The sequence below is a fragment of the Hyposmocoma kahamanoa genome, unplaced genomic scaffold (assembly GCF_003589595.1).
Source record: "Hyposmocoma kahamanoa isolate Upper Pololo Valley unplaced genomic scaffold, ASM358959v1 80, whole genome shotgun sequence".
Classification (NCBI taxonomy): domain Eukaryota; kingdom Metazoa; phylum Arthropoda; class Insecta; order Lepidoptera; family Cosmopterigidae; genus Hyposmocoma; species Hyposmocoma kahamanoa.
This window is the reverse complement of record NW_020654051.1, coordinates 411,435-426,345: the sequence shown is the minus strand read 5'-3', so window position 1 is coordinate 426,345 and position 14,911 is coordinate 411,435. Positions and strand designations below refer to the sequence as shown.

Genomic DNA, 14,911 nt, shown 5'->3' with positions numbered 1-14,911 from the left:
GTGAAATAACAGTGTAAATATTAAGTTATTCTGCCGTAAATGTACTTTAACAGTTAACTAGAACTGCGAACTTTCGAATGGTGCATTTGAAATTATCAAACATTCTGTGGATTTGCCAAAAACTTACGTTTTATCTGTGCTGTGAACGGTTAACCGCGGTTAGACTTTGAACTCGTGTCATTGACCGGACGATAGATCATTAACCTCGTGTGACGTTTACTGTCCGCACGCATAAGAGTAACAATTTCGCGTCGTTGCACTGTGTCGCTCTGGCTTAATAGTCTCGGCGCTTGATTGCAAAGTCAATCCGAGTGTGGGTTACGGTTCGATTCCCGGGCCTTAGACTGAAAATCTATTTTTTTTTCTTTTTTTCTGGTTTTTAATTACCCGTGTTTGGGTTCGAACCTCATTGTACAGAATTATTAATTAATTATTATTATTTTTTAAATCAATTTTTTTTTTTAATTAACCGAACGATGTCTAATGTCGGCAGTTGTTATGGGTGTAGGCAACCAATTAAGGATAGACTTTTTTTGTGCTGTAGCGTCTGTCATGAGAACTTTGACATATGGTGTGCCGGTGTGTCGGAACAACGTTTCTTCAATACCTTAACCGCTGAGCATAGAGCTGTCTGGAAGTGTACGATTTGTATTAGCAAACAACCTAAAACCGGCAATACTAACACACCGGTGAGAAATGCAGAAGATGGAATTACAATTCGTCGAAAAGAGAAAATTGTTCGCAGTCCACCTGCACAAATGGATGTTTCTTTGCTGGATGCTACCATGAACATTTCGGGCCACGATGCGACTGCGGATGCGTCGCATGCTACAAGTGCACTTGTAACAGAGATGCGTCTGTTTAGGGAGGAGTTGACGGCAACTAGACATCTCATGGCCACTCTAAACGAAACCATGAGTGGACTCACAGCGAGGATGGACGCCTGTGAAAATCGAGTGAGCAAACTCGACGAGCGCATTTTAGCCCTAGAGCAACGTGCTGAGAACAAACCGGCAGGTGCTGACGCCTCACTGCTTGCCACCGTTGAACAGCTTAAAGCGGAATTAAACGAACGTGATCAGGAGCTGTTGCAGAATGATGTTGAGGTCTCGTGCGTTCCTGAACAAAAGGGTGAAAGCTTGCAGCATATTATAATTACTCTTGCAAGTAAATTAGGCGTTAGTCTGGGTGAGCAGGATATTGTTAGTGCCTTGCGAGTGGGACGTCCTCCAGAGGAGGTGGATGCGCTGGCTATGTCGACTGCACGCCCGAGAATGATTGTGGTGCGGTTGGCGCGTCGCGCGGTACGTGATCAGATGTTGCAGGCGGCTCGCGTTCGTCGAGGTGCTACCACAGAGGGTACTGGGGTGCCCGGCCCGCCGCGACGATTCTACATCAACGAGCGGCTGACCCGCACTAACAGGGTTGTATTCCGTCTGGCTCGCGGGGCGGCGGGGCGCCTGAACTGGCGCTACGTATGGACACGCGACGGTCGAGTATTTGCGCGTCAGCATCAGGGTGGTGACGCGCCGCGTCATCGTCTTCGTACTGAGGCTGATGTTTCCCGTGTTTTTGGTATTGGAACGATTGGTGACAATAAATAAATCTTTATTTTTAATAATTTATTTTGTAATTAATATTCGCATAATTATATCAGGAATAGAGCTTGTTTTACATACATATAAAATCATTAAAAAAATTATATTTACTCATTTGCTTTTGTTTTATATTTTATTTAGTCAATATAAAAGTTTGTTAAGTGAATGGTCTATGTTACGTGTACTTTCATGTGGTGGGGTGTGCTGTATCAGTGCAAAGCTACTCATTGTGAATCGCATTTTTTCTGTGCCAGCTTATTTATCAATCTATATTAATTTATTTACATGCATTTTATTAACAATGAATATTCTTACGTTTATTTCTATTATATCACGGCATATTTTTATCAATTTAACCCTTACAAATATTAACATATTGCACAGTCTGTACAAGTATAACTTATATATATTTCACTTACATCAGAGTAACAGAGTTTATGTAATTCCTTACATGCTTAAAATGTAATCAATGGCTCCTAAAAATAAATTCATTCGGTTGGGACTATATAACGCAGGCTCTTTGAATACAGGACAAGATGATTTTCTTGTTGCAATGAGTCGTTTCAACGCCGATATAGTCGCTATTAATGAAACATGGCTGAGGAATGGTCAGGAGGCGTGTGCGCCTGCGCCGCCGGGTTACAGACTACGCTGTGCACCGCGGCCGAAGCATATGCGAGGTGGACGTGGTGGAGGGGTAGGGTTTTATGTAAAGGATGATGTTCGCGTTAGTTACCTCAAAAGTCCCAATGATTCTGTAGAGCAAATGTGGCTGACTACTAAAACTAATGGATACTCCTTAGTTATCGGCACTGCGTATAGGCCACAGTGGTTGAATGTTGATACATTTATAGACGCAATCACTGACTCGGTGTCCAGGTTTTCCCGTTATGACTATTTAGTTCTTATGGGTGATTTTAATATTAATATGCTACATGAAAGAGATAGGGACACTATGAAGTTGGATCAGTTTCTGCGTTGTGTGGGTTTGAGACAGGTTGTATCTGAACCTACTCACTTCACTACGGTCTCGGAGACGCTAATTGACGTTGTGTGCACCAACTGTACCGTTCGTGAAGTCTTGGTCAGTAATATCACCGGATCACTCGGGCACTCAATGATAAATATTACAATGACGTTAAAAAAGATTAGGGTGCCTGCTAAAGCTGTGACCTCGAGATCCCTGCAGAATATAAATTTAGACAGTTTTACTAGCGACCTTAACTCCATAGACTGGGAATCTGTGGGTGCTGAAGCAACTGTTGATGCAATGGTTGCCAAATTTAATATACTGCTCATGGAACTCTTTGACAGGCATGCTCCCTATAGAACTTTGCATATAAAAGAACCTAAGTCCCTGCCGTGGATAACTGACACCCTTAAATTTATGATGGATTTGCGCAACGAAGCTAGGGCGAAGAAAAAACATTCAAACTCAAATATGCGGTACTACAAGGACCTTAAAAGTTTAGTAGAAACTAGTATTTATTATGAAAAACGTGCTTATTTTAACCATTTTGTTAATTCTAATGTAAAAGATAGTGTTAAGCTTTGGAAAAACTTAAAAAGCAAAATTTTAATAGACCCGAGTAAAAGTGAATACCTTCCCGACTGTTTCGGTGACCCTGATTTGATAAATGATCACTTTTTGAATGTCCCTAGGCATGTTGATATGGCTGTTAGTTTAGAGAGAGGTAAATTTGAGACTTCTAGTTTTGGGGCTGATTCCTTCACTCTTCAACCTGTTACGGAAATGGATGTTTCGAAATATATCTTGTCTGTCAAGTCAAATGCAATGGGGTGTGACAATATTAGCCGTGACATGATTATGTTGACGTTACCAAAGACCTTGTCGATAATCACTGCGATTGTGAATAGGTCCATTTTGACAGGTAGGGTACCTAGACTGTGGAAGGAAGCATTGGTCACTCCACTACCTAAGGTTGACAATCCCAGTGAACTAAAAGATCTTAGGCCTATTAGTGTACTGCCTTTTCTTTCTAAAATTCTAGAAAAGGCAGTATATCATCAGCTTCTATGTCATGCAGACAAGAATAATATGCTCCCTTCTCTTCAGTCGGGTTTCCGAAGGGGTCGTGGCACGGTTACTGCTTTGCTGGACGTAACTGATAATATACTAGCGGCACAGGACGCTGGCCGTGGTACGATTCTCTCACTCTTGGACTTTTCTCGAGCTTTTGATAGCATTGACGTTTCTCTTCTGCTATCAAAATTAGTCTACTATGGACTAGACCCACGGGCGGTTCAGTGGTTTGGTGATTACCTAAGTGACCGATGCCAGTCTGTAAGACTCAAGAAACGCAACTGCATTGATATGATTTCCAATTTGCAGCCGGTTCATCGTGGAGTTCCACAGGGTTCGATATTAGGTCCTCTACTATTTATAATTTACAGTGCTGATTTGGTCCAAGTAATAAAACATAGTAAATTCCACTTGTACGCCGATGATGTTCAGCTGTATATTTCTGAAGTGCCTGAGAGAATATCGGATTCATTACGGCTGCTCAATGAAGACCTAAATGCGATAGCTGAATGGTCGGTCCGAAATGCGCTAGTACTTAATCCTAATAAATCAAAGTTTATGGTGCTTGGATCAAAAGTTCAGATTAGGAAAATTTTAAACAAGTCACCAGTAGTTAGTATTTTAGGTCAAAGTATTTCCCGGGTTCATGAAGCTAGAAATCTTGGTGTTCTGTTGGACAGCGAACTCCGTTACGAAAAACATTTAGAAAATGTTGTAAGAAGTTGCTTTTATAGACTGAAAGTCTTGTACAAAATTAGGAATTTACTGTCCGAGGGAGTTAGGATCACTTTGTGCGAATCCCTGGTGCTGTCTCGTCTCAACTATGCGGACCTTGTTTATGGCCCTCGACTGTTATATAAAACAAGTCGCTTAATACAACGCATACAGAATGCATGTTGTAGGTTTATTTTTGATGTTTCGCCTAGGAGTCATATAACGCCGTTTCTTAATAATGCATGTATACTCAACATGGAATCTCGCAGACAGTTACATCTTGCCTCTTTAATGTTTGATATTGCAAAATTCAAAAATCCAGATTATCTTTTTTCAAAATTACAATTTCCCCACTTTTATAAACGGTACGACCGTATTCCTAGATCGTTACGTCCCCCGCTAAGCATGCAGCGACATCGTACAGCAGCGTTCACCGGCAGTTTTCGCTACCACGCAACAAAGTGTTGGAATAATATTCCACCACCTTTAAGACTTTTAAAATCTAAACGCACCTTCAAGGAAAAGGTAAAGGAACTTCTTCTTGACAGTCAAAAAAAGGGTATTTCACAGAGCTTTGCTTAGGTGGCGAAAATTTGCTGCATATCATCATCATCAGCCTATTAAGTCCAGTCCAGTCCTATTGCATATATTGTGTATTAAAACCATGATTAACCCACTAACAGTTTAATTTTCTTTTATATCTGTATTTCACTTGTTTTTCTTAATTTTTTTTTTTTTTTTTTATATATTGTACTCTTACAAATCACTAATATTTTTAATTTATTTTTTAAACATTATATTTATATTATCTTCCTATTTATTTGGTTTCTATTCTAATTATTATTATATGTTTAAATATAATTAAATGGAAAAATGACGTCAGCGAGCTGATTATCGTATCCGCGATTACCTCTAGGTTATGGCTGAAAATCAGCGGTTTGCTCTTGAGTAAACACCGACGCTGAGCTATGACCTTTTTGCACTGCTGCAGTACACGTACATAACTGGGTGTCTAGCAGTGCTGCGACTCTGCTGTTTTTGTTTATTTTTTGTTTTGTTTGTGTTTTTGTTTTTATTTTTTATTTTTTGTTGCTGTTATGTACGTGTGAATGTAGTAACAAATAAACATTTTATCTATCTATCTATCTATCTATCTATCTATCTTGTTCTTTTTCCCAATTGCTTAGGAGTATACACTGATTTCCTTGTTCATCCGAACGATGACGTGACAGGTATCGATGAGTAGTCTTCTTAATCGCGTTAGACGGGTGATTGCACTTGCGACATTTGAATAAGTTTGCTCGCTCGCTGTAACGTAATGTCGCGTCTACGTGCTTTTCGGTTCCGGAATAATACGATCGATGAAAAGGGATATCACGTCGCAAGGAGTGACGTCTTCACTTTCAAAGCTGTGTCAAATGTTTTGGTGTCGCTAGAATTATGTAACGAATGACGCTTTTATCAATATGTTTCAATTTTGGGAAGTTGTTTCGATTTCGTTGCCGTGCTGTAACATCACGGATTTCACATTCATTTGACTATTGCCATCACTCGCCTCATAAAAATGAGTGTGTTACTTGCCGCTCCCCTATGCGCCGTGCTGCACGATAACTCATCATTGTTTGCATTAATTTTTACTTTACTGTTGCTGCTATCTTCTTCGAATCTTTGCGCAATCTTAGGAGCCGAATGTGGACTGTATTTTGAAGTAATAACTAAGCTCTTGACATTGTGCTTAATTTTATTACTACGTCGCCGTGTGTTCGTCAGAGCGCAACAGCTCCAAGCACGGTGCGACACAGTAATTAATCACCAACACTTGAGTTCGCTTAATAACTTTTTAAAGAAGTTGAGTTAATAGGATAAAGGCTAACACCAAATTAAGTCATGCGCTGCAGTCTACAATATCACGGCAAAAGCATGTAAAGAGATTCGAACAGTACACTTTTTATTACGCTGATGTTTATTTAAAAACTTCAGAGATACTGTCTTTAAAAATCGAATACGGTTTGAAAAATCTTTGTTCCATTTCATTCACATAACTAAAAACTGTGTCAGCCATTTGTCAACGTCCAAACTCAACAAAAATTCGTTTGACACTTATTTTTCTCGTATTTTCATTCTCAAATACAAATACAAATACAAATACAAAAAGTTTTATTGTCCTATTAAAACATGTTTTGCACATAATTACATGAAACAATAAAAATAATAATAATAATAAGTAGAGACAATTATCGTAATGCACGCCAAACATGTCAACAGGGCAAAAGGAGGTGTCTCAGCTTGTGCTGCCTGCAACCGTTGTTGTCGCAGACAGCGCTGTTTTTCAGCCACCTCCTTCTCAATTTTTATTCCGATTAATCCGCCTAACTTTTTCGCTGGCATTTCAGTTGCTGTGAAAATAATATATACTTATGTAACGCTAGAAAACATTTTGACTCCGCATACAAAAAGAAGTTTGTCTTTCTGCAACGATACTGCACTGTAATGTATTCAGCCATTAACACCTTCACAGCCCGTTACAGTTTGTAAATGTTGTTAGTAAATACAAAATTACACTAATACCTATATGACGTTTGTTCTGAGTGATACACAAAAAAATCCTATGATATTACTTTAATGTGTAGTTGTCCTTTCATACGTGACCCAAAGTTTCATAGGATGAAATACCGTCACGTTACCTTTTCGCCTATGTGATGCCGACGATGTAATATCCGCACAGAGCTCAAGGCTCCATTATGGAAAATGTCACCCGACGTAGGGTCGGTCCATCCGCCGCGACGTCACCGCCTCTGCTACGCCGTAAGACCGTATCCCGAGGGAGAGCCTTCTTTGTTAGGGTCAGTTTTAAAAATTGAATTTTTTTTAAACTAAAGCATGTTTCCCACTTACAAAAGACTACCTCATATATTTCCGTAGATAAGGTTATCTATGGAAAAATAAAAAGCAACTAAATGACAGAATTTAAATGAAAGTAGAATACTTTACTGTAATCCCACCAAATATAGGTATGTGAAAACAGGGCCAAGTACAAAATAACGGCAAGTGCCAGCGGTAGAGAAGCGTTGTAACTTACCAGAAACATATTACGATAGTGGTAATGTGCAAATCTCCAATACCATACGAATCTAATAAATAAATAAGATATATAAATCCAACATCCTTTTAAAAGCCTTTTTCTGTGAAAAGGAAACCGTTTTTTTATTTAGGCACAATATTCTACCGGTCAAAATGTTTACAAAGTCAAAATTTGACAAAATCTGAAACTGTATTCAAAATAAGCGTCCGCGTCGACCTTCTTTATTTTAACGGCGAAGCGTTCTTGTTCGAAGCGAGCTTAACCGTTTTCCACATGCACGTTTTTCGTGCAATATCTCTATATATTATAAATAATAATAATAATAATAATAATAAATCTTTATTAAGACGACTAAGGTCCAATTGTTAGTAATTACAATAATAAAAACTTATTTACTATGTTAGTATAAAATATACATATAAAGTTGTATTGCCTTCAATTTTCACATTTCACAGCATTTTTCGCAACATAAACAAACTTCAAATTAAGAGGCATAGTTTTAAGCATTTTGAGGGACTTATCGCGGAAAAGAATATTCCTTAGTGGTCATTTTATCCACTTCGATCACTTTTAAAACTAATTAAAAGCTGCCCCTGGGGACTATATGTTTTGGCATTATATCAAGAAAAGTTTTAGCAGGGGTGCTATACTTAATCTTTCCGATCAGAATTTTGCATGTGCTGTACCAGACTTTGTGATTGCACAGGTACTCACTTGAAGAACCTAAAGGTCTAGTTCAAAGAAATTTAAAAATGTGTAAGGCGCGTCTGGTAGGATCTACCTCACCGAAACTTCTAATTTGAAAGGCGCAGTTTGAATTTTTTTATGAGACCAAGTGTCGGGACGAACAAGTCGTGCGCCTGCTGGAAAGCGACACGCCTGTCCATAGCAGTTGCAGTGCTACTCAGAGCTTCAAATCATAAAGATTTGAGGGTCATTGCCACTATACCCGTCACCCTGAAACATAAATTAACAAGTCCCATGTGCCTGTAATTTCGCCAGTACCCTTACCCTTCAAAACCGAAACGCAATAACGCTCACTTTACTCCTGAGCGGGAGAAAGGGGTAAAGTGACAGAACTTTTCCTGGACGAACTCTTTCACAAGGATCTCTACTGCTGCTAGGTACTGTTCTGGAGGTATTAAAAAAATATGTGTCATACTATTCCATTCTAACTCATTATGTTTTAGATATGCCCAGTATATCTCCATACCAAATAATAAGCGTGTAAAAAACTGGCAGTGGCTACAGTTTTCATACAATGTGTGTCAATCATAACCAGACTACAGACTTCACTATCTTGAGAACCATTTGAAATTATTTTATAAAGTAGGATGGCGACATCCCGTGCGCTATGTAACCCAGTGTTTTTCACGACGACGTGCATTAAAGAGACCTATCAATACTTGTGATTTATCAAAGCATCAAAAAAGTTAATTGAGTACAGCCTGTAGAAGCTAGGGTTATAAAGTTGATACAGGTTATGTTTGTATTAAAACATTGCCCTGTATTTCGCTTCAGATGTTTGTTCGTAGCTGCAGAAAACAACAAGTTTTCAGTTTGTTGCTAAAAATAATAAAGAGCTTGCTGAATATTCCTAAATCTGCCAAACTCTGCCACACTAAATACAAGTAAATAAAATATCAATCTCTTTAATACAACGTTAACATGTTCTGTCGCAATGAAAATTAATAAAAATTAAATCTACCTAAATGGCAGAAATCTGCTACAAATGGTCACACTGTTCTCAATATCAAAGTGACATTGCCAGGCAAGAGGCCTCTTGTCAAAACGTTTCTTTACTAACTTTCCTATTTCTCATTTAAATATTGTCTAAACACTTTTGTCACATTGTGTTTTATTTTTTACTTTGTGTCATTATTGTTTGATTGATTATTTGATTAGGTATTATAAAGCCTTTAATGTGTACTACGTAACGTAAGTACAAAAACGTTACCTAATTTACGGTCGAATTCAATCAATTGCGTTGTGTTTTTGCACCACTTCTAAAATACATTGTTCTGAAATTTTTTTATTCCCGACTTTTAAAAATAACTGAACATAAACTAAAACGTAAAATTGTACTAGCAAAGTACATGAACGGCACTTCGTTAATTTTGGGTCAGCTTTCTTCATTCTTCTTTGATATTCTAGGCAATGATAAATTACAAGTGTAATATTATGTAGGTACATACGTCAAAGAGATTTAAATTGATAAGAATAGTTTCTACGCAGTGCGCGTACCGTGGCACTGCGTCGTCCTTTTTTTATGAACTTTGACGAACACGCTGCCGTTTGTCTAAGTTACAGAGGGTAAAGAAAAGATTAGTTTGATTCCTTATGATATTTTCTATTGGTCCTAATTCGTCTCGCTGATGAGTGGACCTCTTACAAACGGAGGTATTCCACGTTAATCCACAAATAAACAACGAATAACATTTAATAATACGTACATCTTGGTTATTTCTTGCCAGAATAAATTTACCCGAAGAACCAGTATACAATAACCCCTGCGAATACAATCATATGTAGCCGCACGTGTGTACGCATCGTAATTGCGAAAATGCTCCAAAAGAGGTTCGATCATTTGGGGTATGTGGAGAAGCTGCCTCCAAGATCTGATCTTCTCTATCGTGGTCAGTCAACATTTGAGTTTTTGAAATTGCTGCCTGGAAAAAGAAATACTTATATATAATTTACTTCTTCGATTCTCATATAATTTACCTGGTTCTTTTAATACCCGACGTATCTTATCAAAGTAATGGCCATAGCCATGACAAGCGCTCACGCCTCGCCACGTGATGACGAGAGACCTGCGAAAAATATTTTAAAACGTTATAGAAAATTTCACTTCACTTCAATGTGCGAGGTAAAACTTCAATGCAGGGTGTACAACGTAAATGTTTCACCGGCCAGTGCCGATGCCGGCGTGAAATTGCGGAATGATGAAACGTGACGAGCACGGGCGCGCGCCGGCGCGACGACGAGGGAGGCGCGAATATGAAATGTTGTCATCCTGTTGATTGAATTTGTTTCATCACAAACCGTGTCACCGACCCCGTTGTTTATTTTTCCTTTTTTCTTATTTTTTTGTAGGCAACAGTATTATATATTTTTAAACTCGGAACATGCATACACTATCCACTGTAGTGGTAGACAAGGTATGTGACAAATAATTGTAGCATACATGTCCTCTCTTTACGCAAAAATAGATTCTGAGAACTCTACATGAAGCTCCCATTGTCTCTATTGCCTTTATAGTAAATAATTGGAGTCCATCTGAATGCATCAATTAGATAATTGTACCAGCTCTGTCGGTGGAACTTGCGGGGACCAACACTACGACCGATTGCAAGTTTCGGTGCTAAACAGTTGAAGGTAGCGTCGACGAAGTATCTACGGCAGACTTAGTCCAAGTCATGTTTCGACATTATAGTCTGAGAGCTGGACGTCAGTAACCTGTCATGTTTACATTTGTTTTATTTACCTGCAGATAATCCAGGTACGTTACATTTTTTTTTTTTTATTTATGTTGAAAATTACTCTTACGTAACGGGATTTATTGAAGCTGTAACTAAGTATGTAAATGGGTAAGATTTGCAAAACAACCTAATTCAACAAGAAGTCTATTCTAGTCTACGTCATTCGTGTATCTCAATGTGGAATTTAATTTTGAAATTTATAATAGTAATTCTAACATGTTACACGAGCTATGGCAGTTTTCAATATACGTGCTCAATGAACTTTAGAAGGAACCAACGATTGTTTTGAAATCCTAAAGTGCAAAATAACCTTTTAATTTCAATAACAAAACTATGCTACTTATTTAAATTTCACAATCTTGTGCAAACCTGTGCCAACAAGGTCGTATAATAAGACATTTAACTTACGACTGTTTATTGCTTAAATCAAGAACTGTATGGCGATATATTTATAGTTTTTAAATAAGCATTAATTTTTAATCATGGCGGTCTGCTGGTCATTTAAACTAACAATGTTTTGTTTTTCCGTGTCTACCTCTCAGCCTAGGCTCATTTCAAGTACTTGAGGTGCTCAAGGCACGGAGTTAGCGGTTCCCAGAGAGCCATAGAAGTTGCACAATACAGTTGCAGTTAACTTTAGTTCATTAGTATGTATCGTGAGCAGACACGGGATTGTGGCTTGGCCGCATTGTAAGATAAGTCTGGCACAAGTTTGGCTATACCGCCGGGACTAAGGCATCATCCTCAGGGCAGCTAGTTCGATCTGGATCCTCTACATATCGCATAATTTATGTACCAATTTCCGTGAGTAATATTCATATTTCGTAATTTTACGTGTGTATATACAAACACTATCATAGATGTGAAGATAAAACTTCCTAATAAAAATAATTAGAGAAAGAAAAACAGGAATTAGCTTTCCTGGGGTCAAATCAAAATCTGCAGAAAATGAATTATTATTTTGATAACTGGGCACAAAGTTGGTTTCTTTTTAGTAAAAAATTAGTGCGTTTGCTCGAGTGATTTACAAAAACATATAGAACAAAACCTGAAACTAAATAACTGCACAGGAAACGGACTCGAAGGCAACGATGACGAATTTGACTAACCTAACCTACCCATAATAGAAGCCCACTTCGTATTGAACGCGCTTACTAAGCTATCGTGCTCTGCGACAAACAACACGAACACTGATATCAAAAGCCAACTACTAACAATTAAAGGATCACAAATAACTGGTCAACACAGGATTTTCAAGATTTTTTATAGTTTTAGTTACCTTATCTCAAATATTACACAAAGTTCTATCATTATTACAATAAGAACTAATTTTGAGATAAACTGTCTTTTGAAACAATTAAGAATAGTATGACAGCAGTGTTACGTGATAACGTAACGTCAGTTTGCTGAAATATCAACATTCCATTGCTCTGATCACAATATTTATAAACAAATCTTTCAATAATATAAATCAGATGATGTTAAATCTCATTCATTATTAAACCTTAAGTCGAAACGTACGTAACAAGACAATACATTATTTTCCTCAAATTATAATATATGAAATCAATTTGTGAACATGAGTGGACAGGGAAGAGCAGCGCCCAAGTTATAAAATATAAACTGCTAGTTAAAAGTAGTGTGTGAAATAGAAGCAAGAAAAAGATACTAAGCGAATAAAACCATAAGGGCGATTTTAATAAATAACTATAATACTCGTTTGTGCAATTTATTATTAATGAACTAAAGAATACTTTAGGAATTAATAAAATACTTTGAAAATCAAATTCATAGAAGTGAAAGAGTAACCAGCAACAAACTCACATAAGAAAAAAATATGATTATAGTATCTATAGTAATAATTCTGCTACTGTATGCAACATCTACCAACCAAAATCCTCTAGCTGTTAAACACGATTTTGACCGCACACTAATAGACAATTTACATTTGGATACAATTACAACGGAAGGCAAAACCAACCATGAACATAAAAGATCGAACGAAGAATTCCATGAATTCGCAGCATACAATAAATTTAGTAAACCAAGCGAAAACTTTGCCTTGTACGACGAACTCTGGAAAAGCAATCCCCAGAAGAATAAAGAACCTCAATCGTATTTATACAACTGCGGTGATTATGATAAAACGGATATTTCATGCTACAACGATTTAGAAAACGATGGTCTCAAAGATGCAGATGGTGATGAAATGACATTTCCTGAAAAGAATATTTTCTTCATAGAAGCTTCTTGTCAAATGGGTCTCACTTTTCACCAGGTATGCTCTATAGAATCAGCAGCTAAAGCAAACCCTGGATGGCAAGTGTCAGTGCTGTTTGCTGGGCGAATTCCCAAACAGTGCCAAAGTACTGTCAACTTCACGACACTCGATACATATGGTAATATCCATCTTTATAGGATACATGTGAAGAAATTCGCCGATGGAACACCGTTCCAAGACTTTTTTAACAGTAACGCTTTAGATAACAGCTTGCATCCAGTATATCACTCTGCCGAGATTTTAAAATACTTGACACTTTATAAATGGGGAGGTGTGTATTTGGACACCAATATGATGGTATCCAAACCATTCGACAATTTACCTCTTAACTGGATTGCTAGAGAGAACGACGATGACCTCGGAACAGCTGCTATGGCTCTAACTAAAGATAATATTGGCGGGCTTATTTCTAAAGCAGTAGTTGAGTATGTTTGATTTTATTCAATATTTCTTTATTTTTGCTGTCTTGTCAACCATTTGTGCAACCAAAAATAATAATTTTGGTGCTGTTATTATTGCAGAATTTTAGCAAAGACATTTTGTGTCTCCAAATATTGCGCAAATGGCTTCGGAGCAATAACACAAGCTTTAAATGAGACGTGCCAATTAAACAATGTTTCCATACAGTGGAAGTCACGCAGTTGTCCTGGTGCGTACATGAAACTGCTTAAAACTAGATTAAATCTCAGTGAATGAATCACGCCTCTTGAATCTCAATTAACATCGTAATATCTTTCACACAAATGAAGATTTCATATCACTAATAGTCGATGCCGTAGTTGTACATATACTATTTAATTAAACACTTCTTTTTTAGGTCTCAGGATACTCGAATCAAAATATTTCTATCCTTTAGAGTATTTCATTGAACACCAGTACGCTGACAAAAACTTCAAATTGAGCGATGCGCACACCTATCATATTTGGAGCCAGAGTATACCTGAAGAAAGCTTTCCCTTCTACAGTAAATTGGCGAAGACATATTGCCCTCGGGCTTACACGTTTTTGGCTCACGGATTTAATGAAAGTTTATATTTCGATAACGAAGAAACTAGGACTAGACGACCATCCATGCTCATCACCGAAAGCCTTGCCGAGCCTCTCTTAGAAAATGTACGCCCGCAGAAACTAACACTAGAAAAACACAATACTGTCACTGTGACTCGTCGAGCTCTCCCGCCGTGTGGAAATAAGCATAACGGCGCCGCTTGTTTACAAGCAAAAAAGGAACTGGTAAAAAGAAAAGTTCAAAGAAATTGAAGAAAAATAAAATTTCGAAAAACGAAATCCAGCCGACGTTATAAAACAAAACTATTGTAGGATGCTAAAATGTTAAAACTCAGTGACGATCGGAACCGAGAACTAAAACCAAAATCAACGAACACAGCTACTGGCGAGTTGATAATTATGAAAATTGACGTACTGATCATTAGAATAGTCTAGTGATATGGAAAGTGAAAAGTTAGATAGTTAAGTTAGGTAGTTTAGTAGACAAACCAAGTGGATTAAGAGCCCCCTTGTCTGCTCAAGAACAAAGTCATACTATAAATACTATGTAGTATTGAGAAATTCACGAGTGATAACGGAATATCTAAATTATTTTAACTGCCTCCGTAGCCGAACGGTTACGATGCCGGACTGCCACGCTGAGGAACCAGGTTCGATTCCCGGGCCGGGAGAAATATTTGTATGGCCTGCATTTATTTCTCT

The 14,911-nt window shown here is 37.7% G+C and overlaps 2 protein-coding genes across 2 annotated transcripts; both read left to right on the top strand.

Moving 5' to 3' along the window:
- The first annotated feature begins 758 nt into the window (after nt 1–758).
- On the top strand, nt 759–1,604 carry LOC113233913. The gene has a single exon (XM_026469147.1). It carries the CDS (start codon nt 759–761, stop codon nt 1,602–1,604), a length of 846 nt encoding a protein of 281 aa, XP_026324932.1.
- A 9,413-nt stretch (nt 1,605–11,017) lies between these two features.
- On the top strand, nt 11,018–13,755 carry LOC113233844. The gene has a single exon (XM_026469061.1). The coding sequence runs from the start codon at nt 12,758–12,760 to the stop codon at nt 13,634–13,636; it is 879 nt and encodes a 292-aa protein (XP_026324846.1). The 5' UTR covers nt 11,018–12,757; the 3' UTR covers nt 13,637–13,755.
- The last annotated feature ends 1,156 nt before the right edge of the window (nt 13,756–14,911 follow it).

Bases quoted from the DNA above. Each gene is read 5' to 3' on its own strand.
- LOC113233913 (XM_026469147.1), top strand. From the start codon at position 759: ATGGATGTTTCTTTGCTGGATGCTACCATGAACATTTCGGGCCACGAT.
- LOC113233844 (XM_026469061.1), top strand. From the start codon at position 12,758: ATGATTATAGTATCTATAGTAATAATTCTGCTACTGTATGCAACATCT.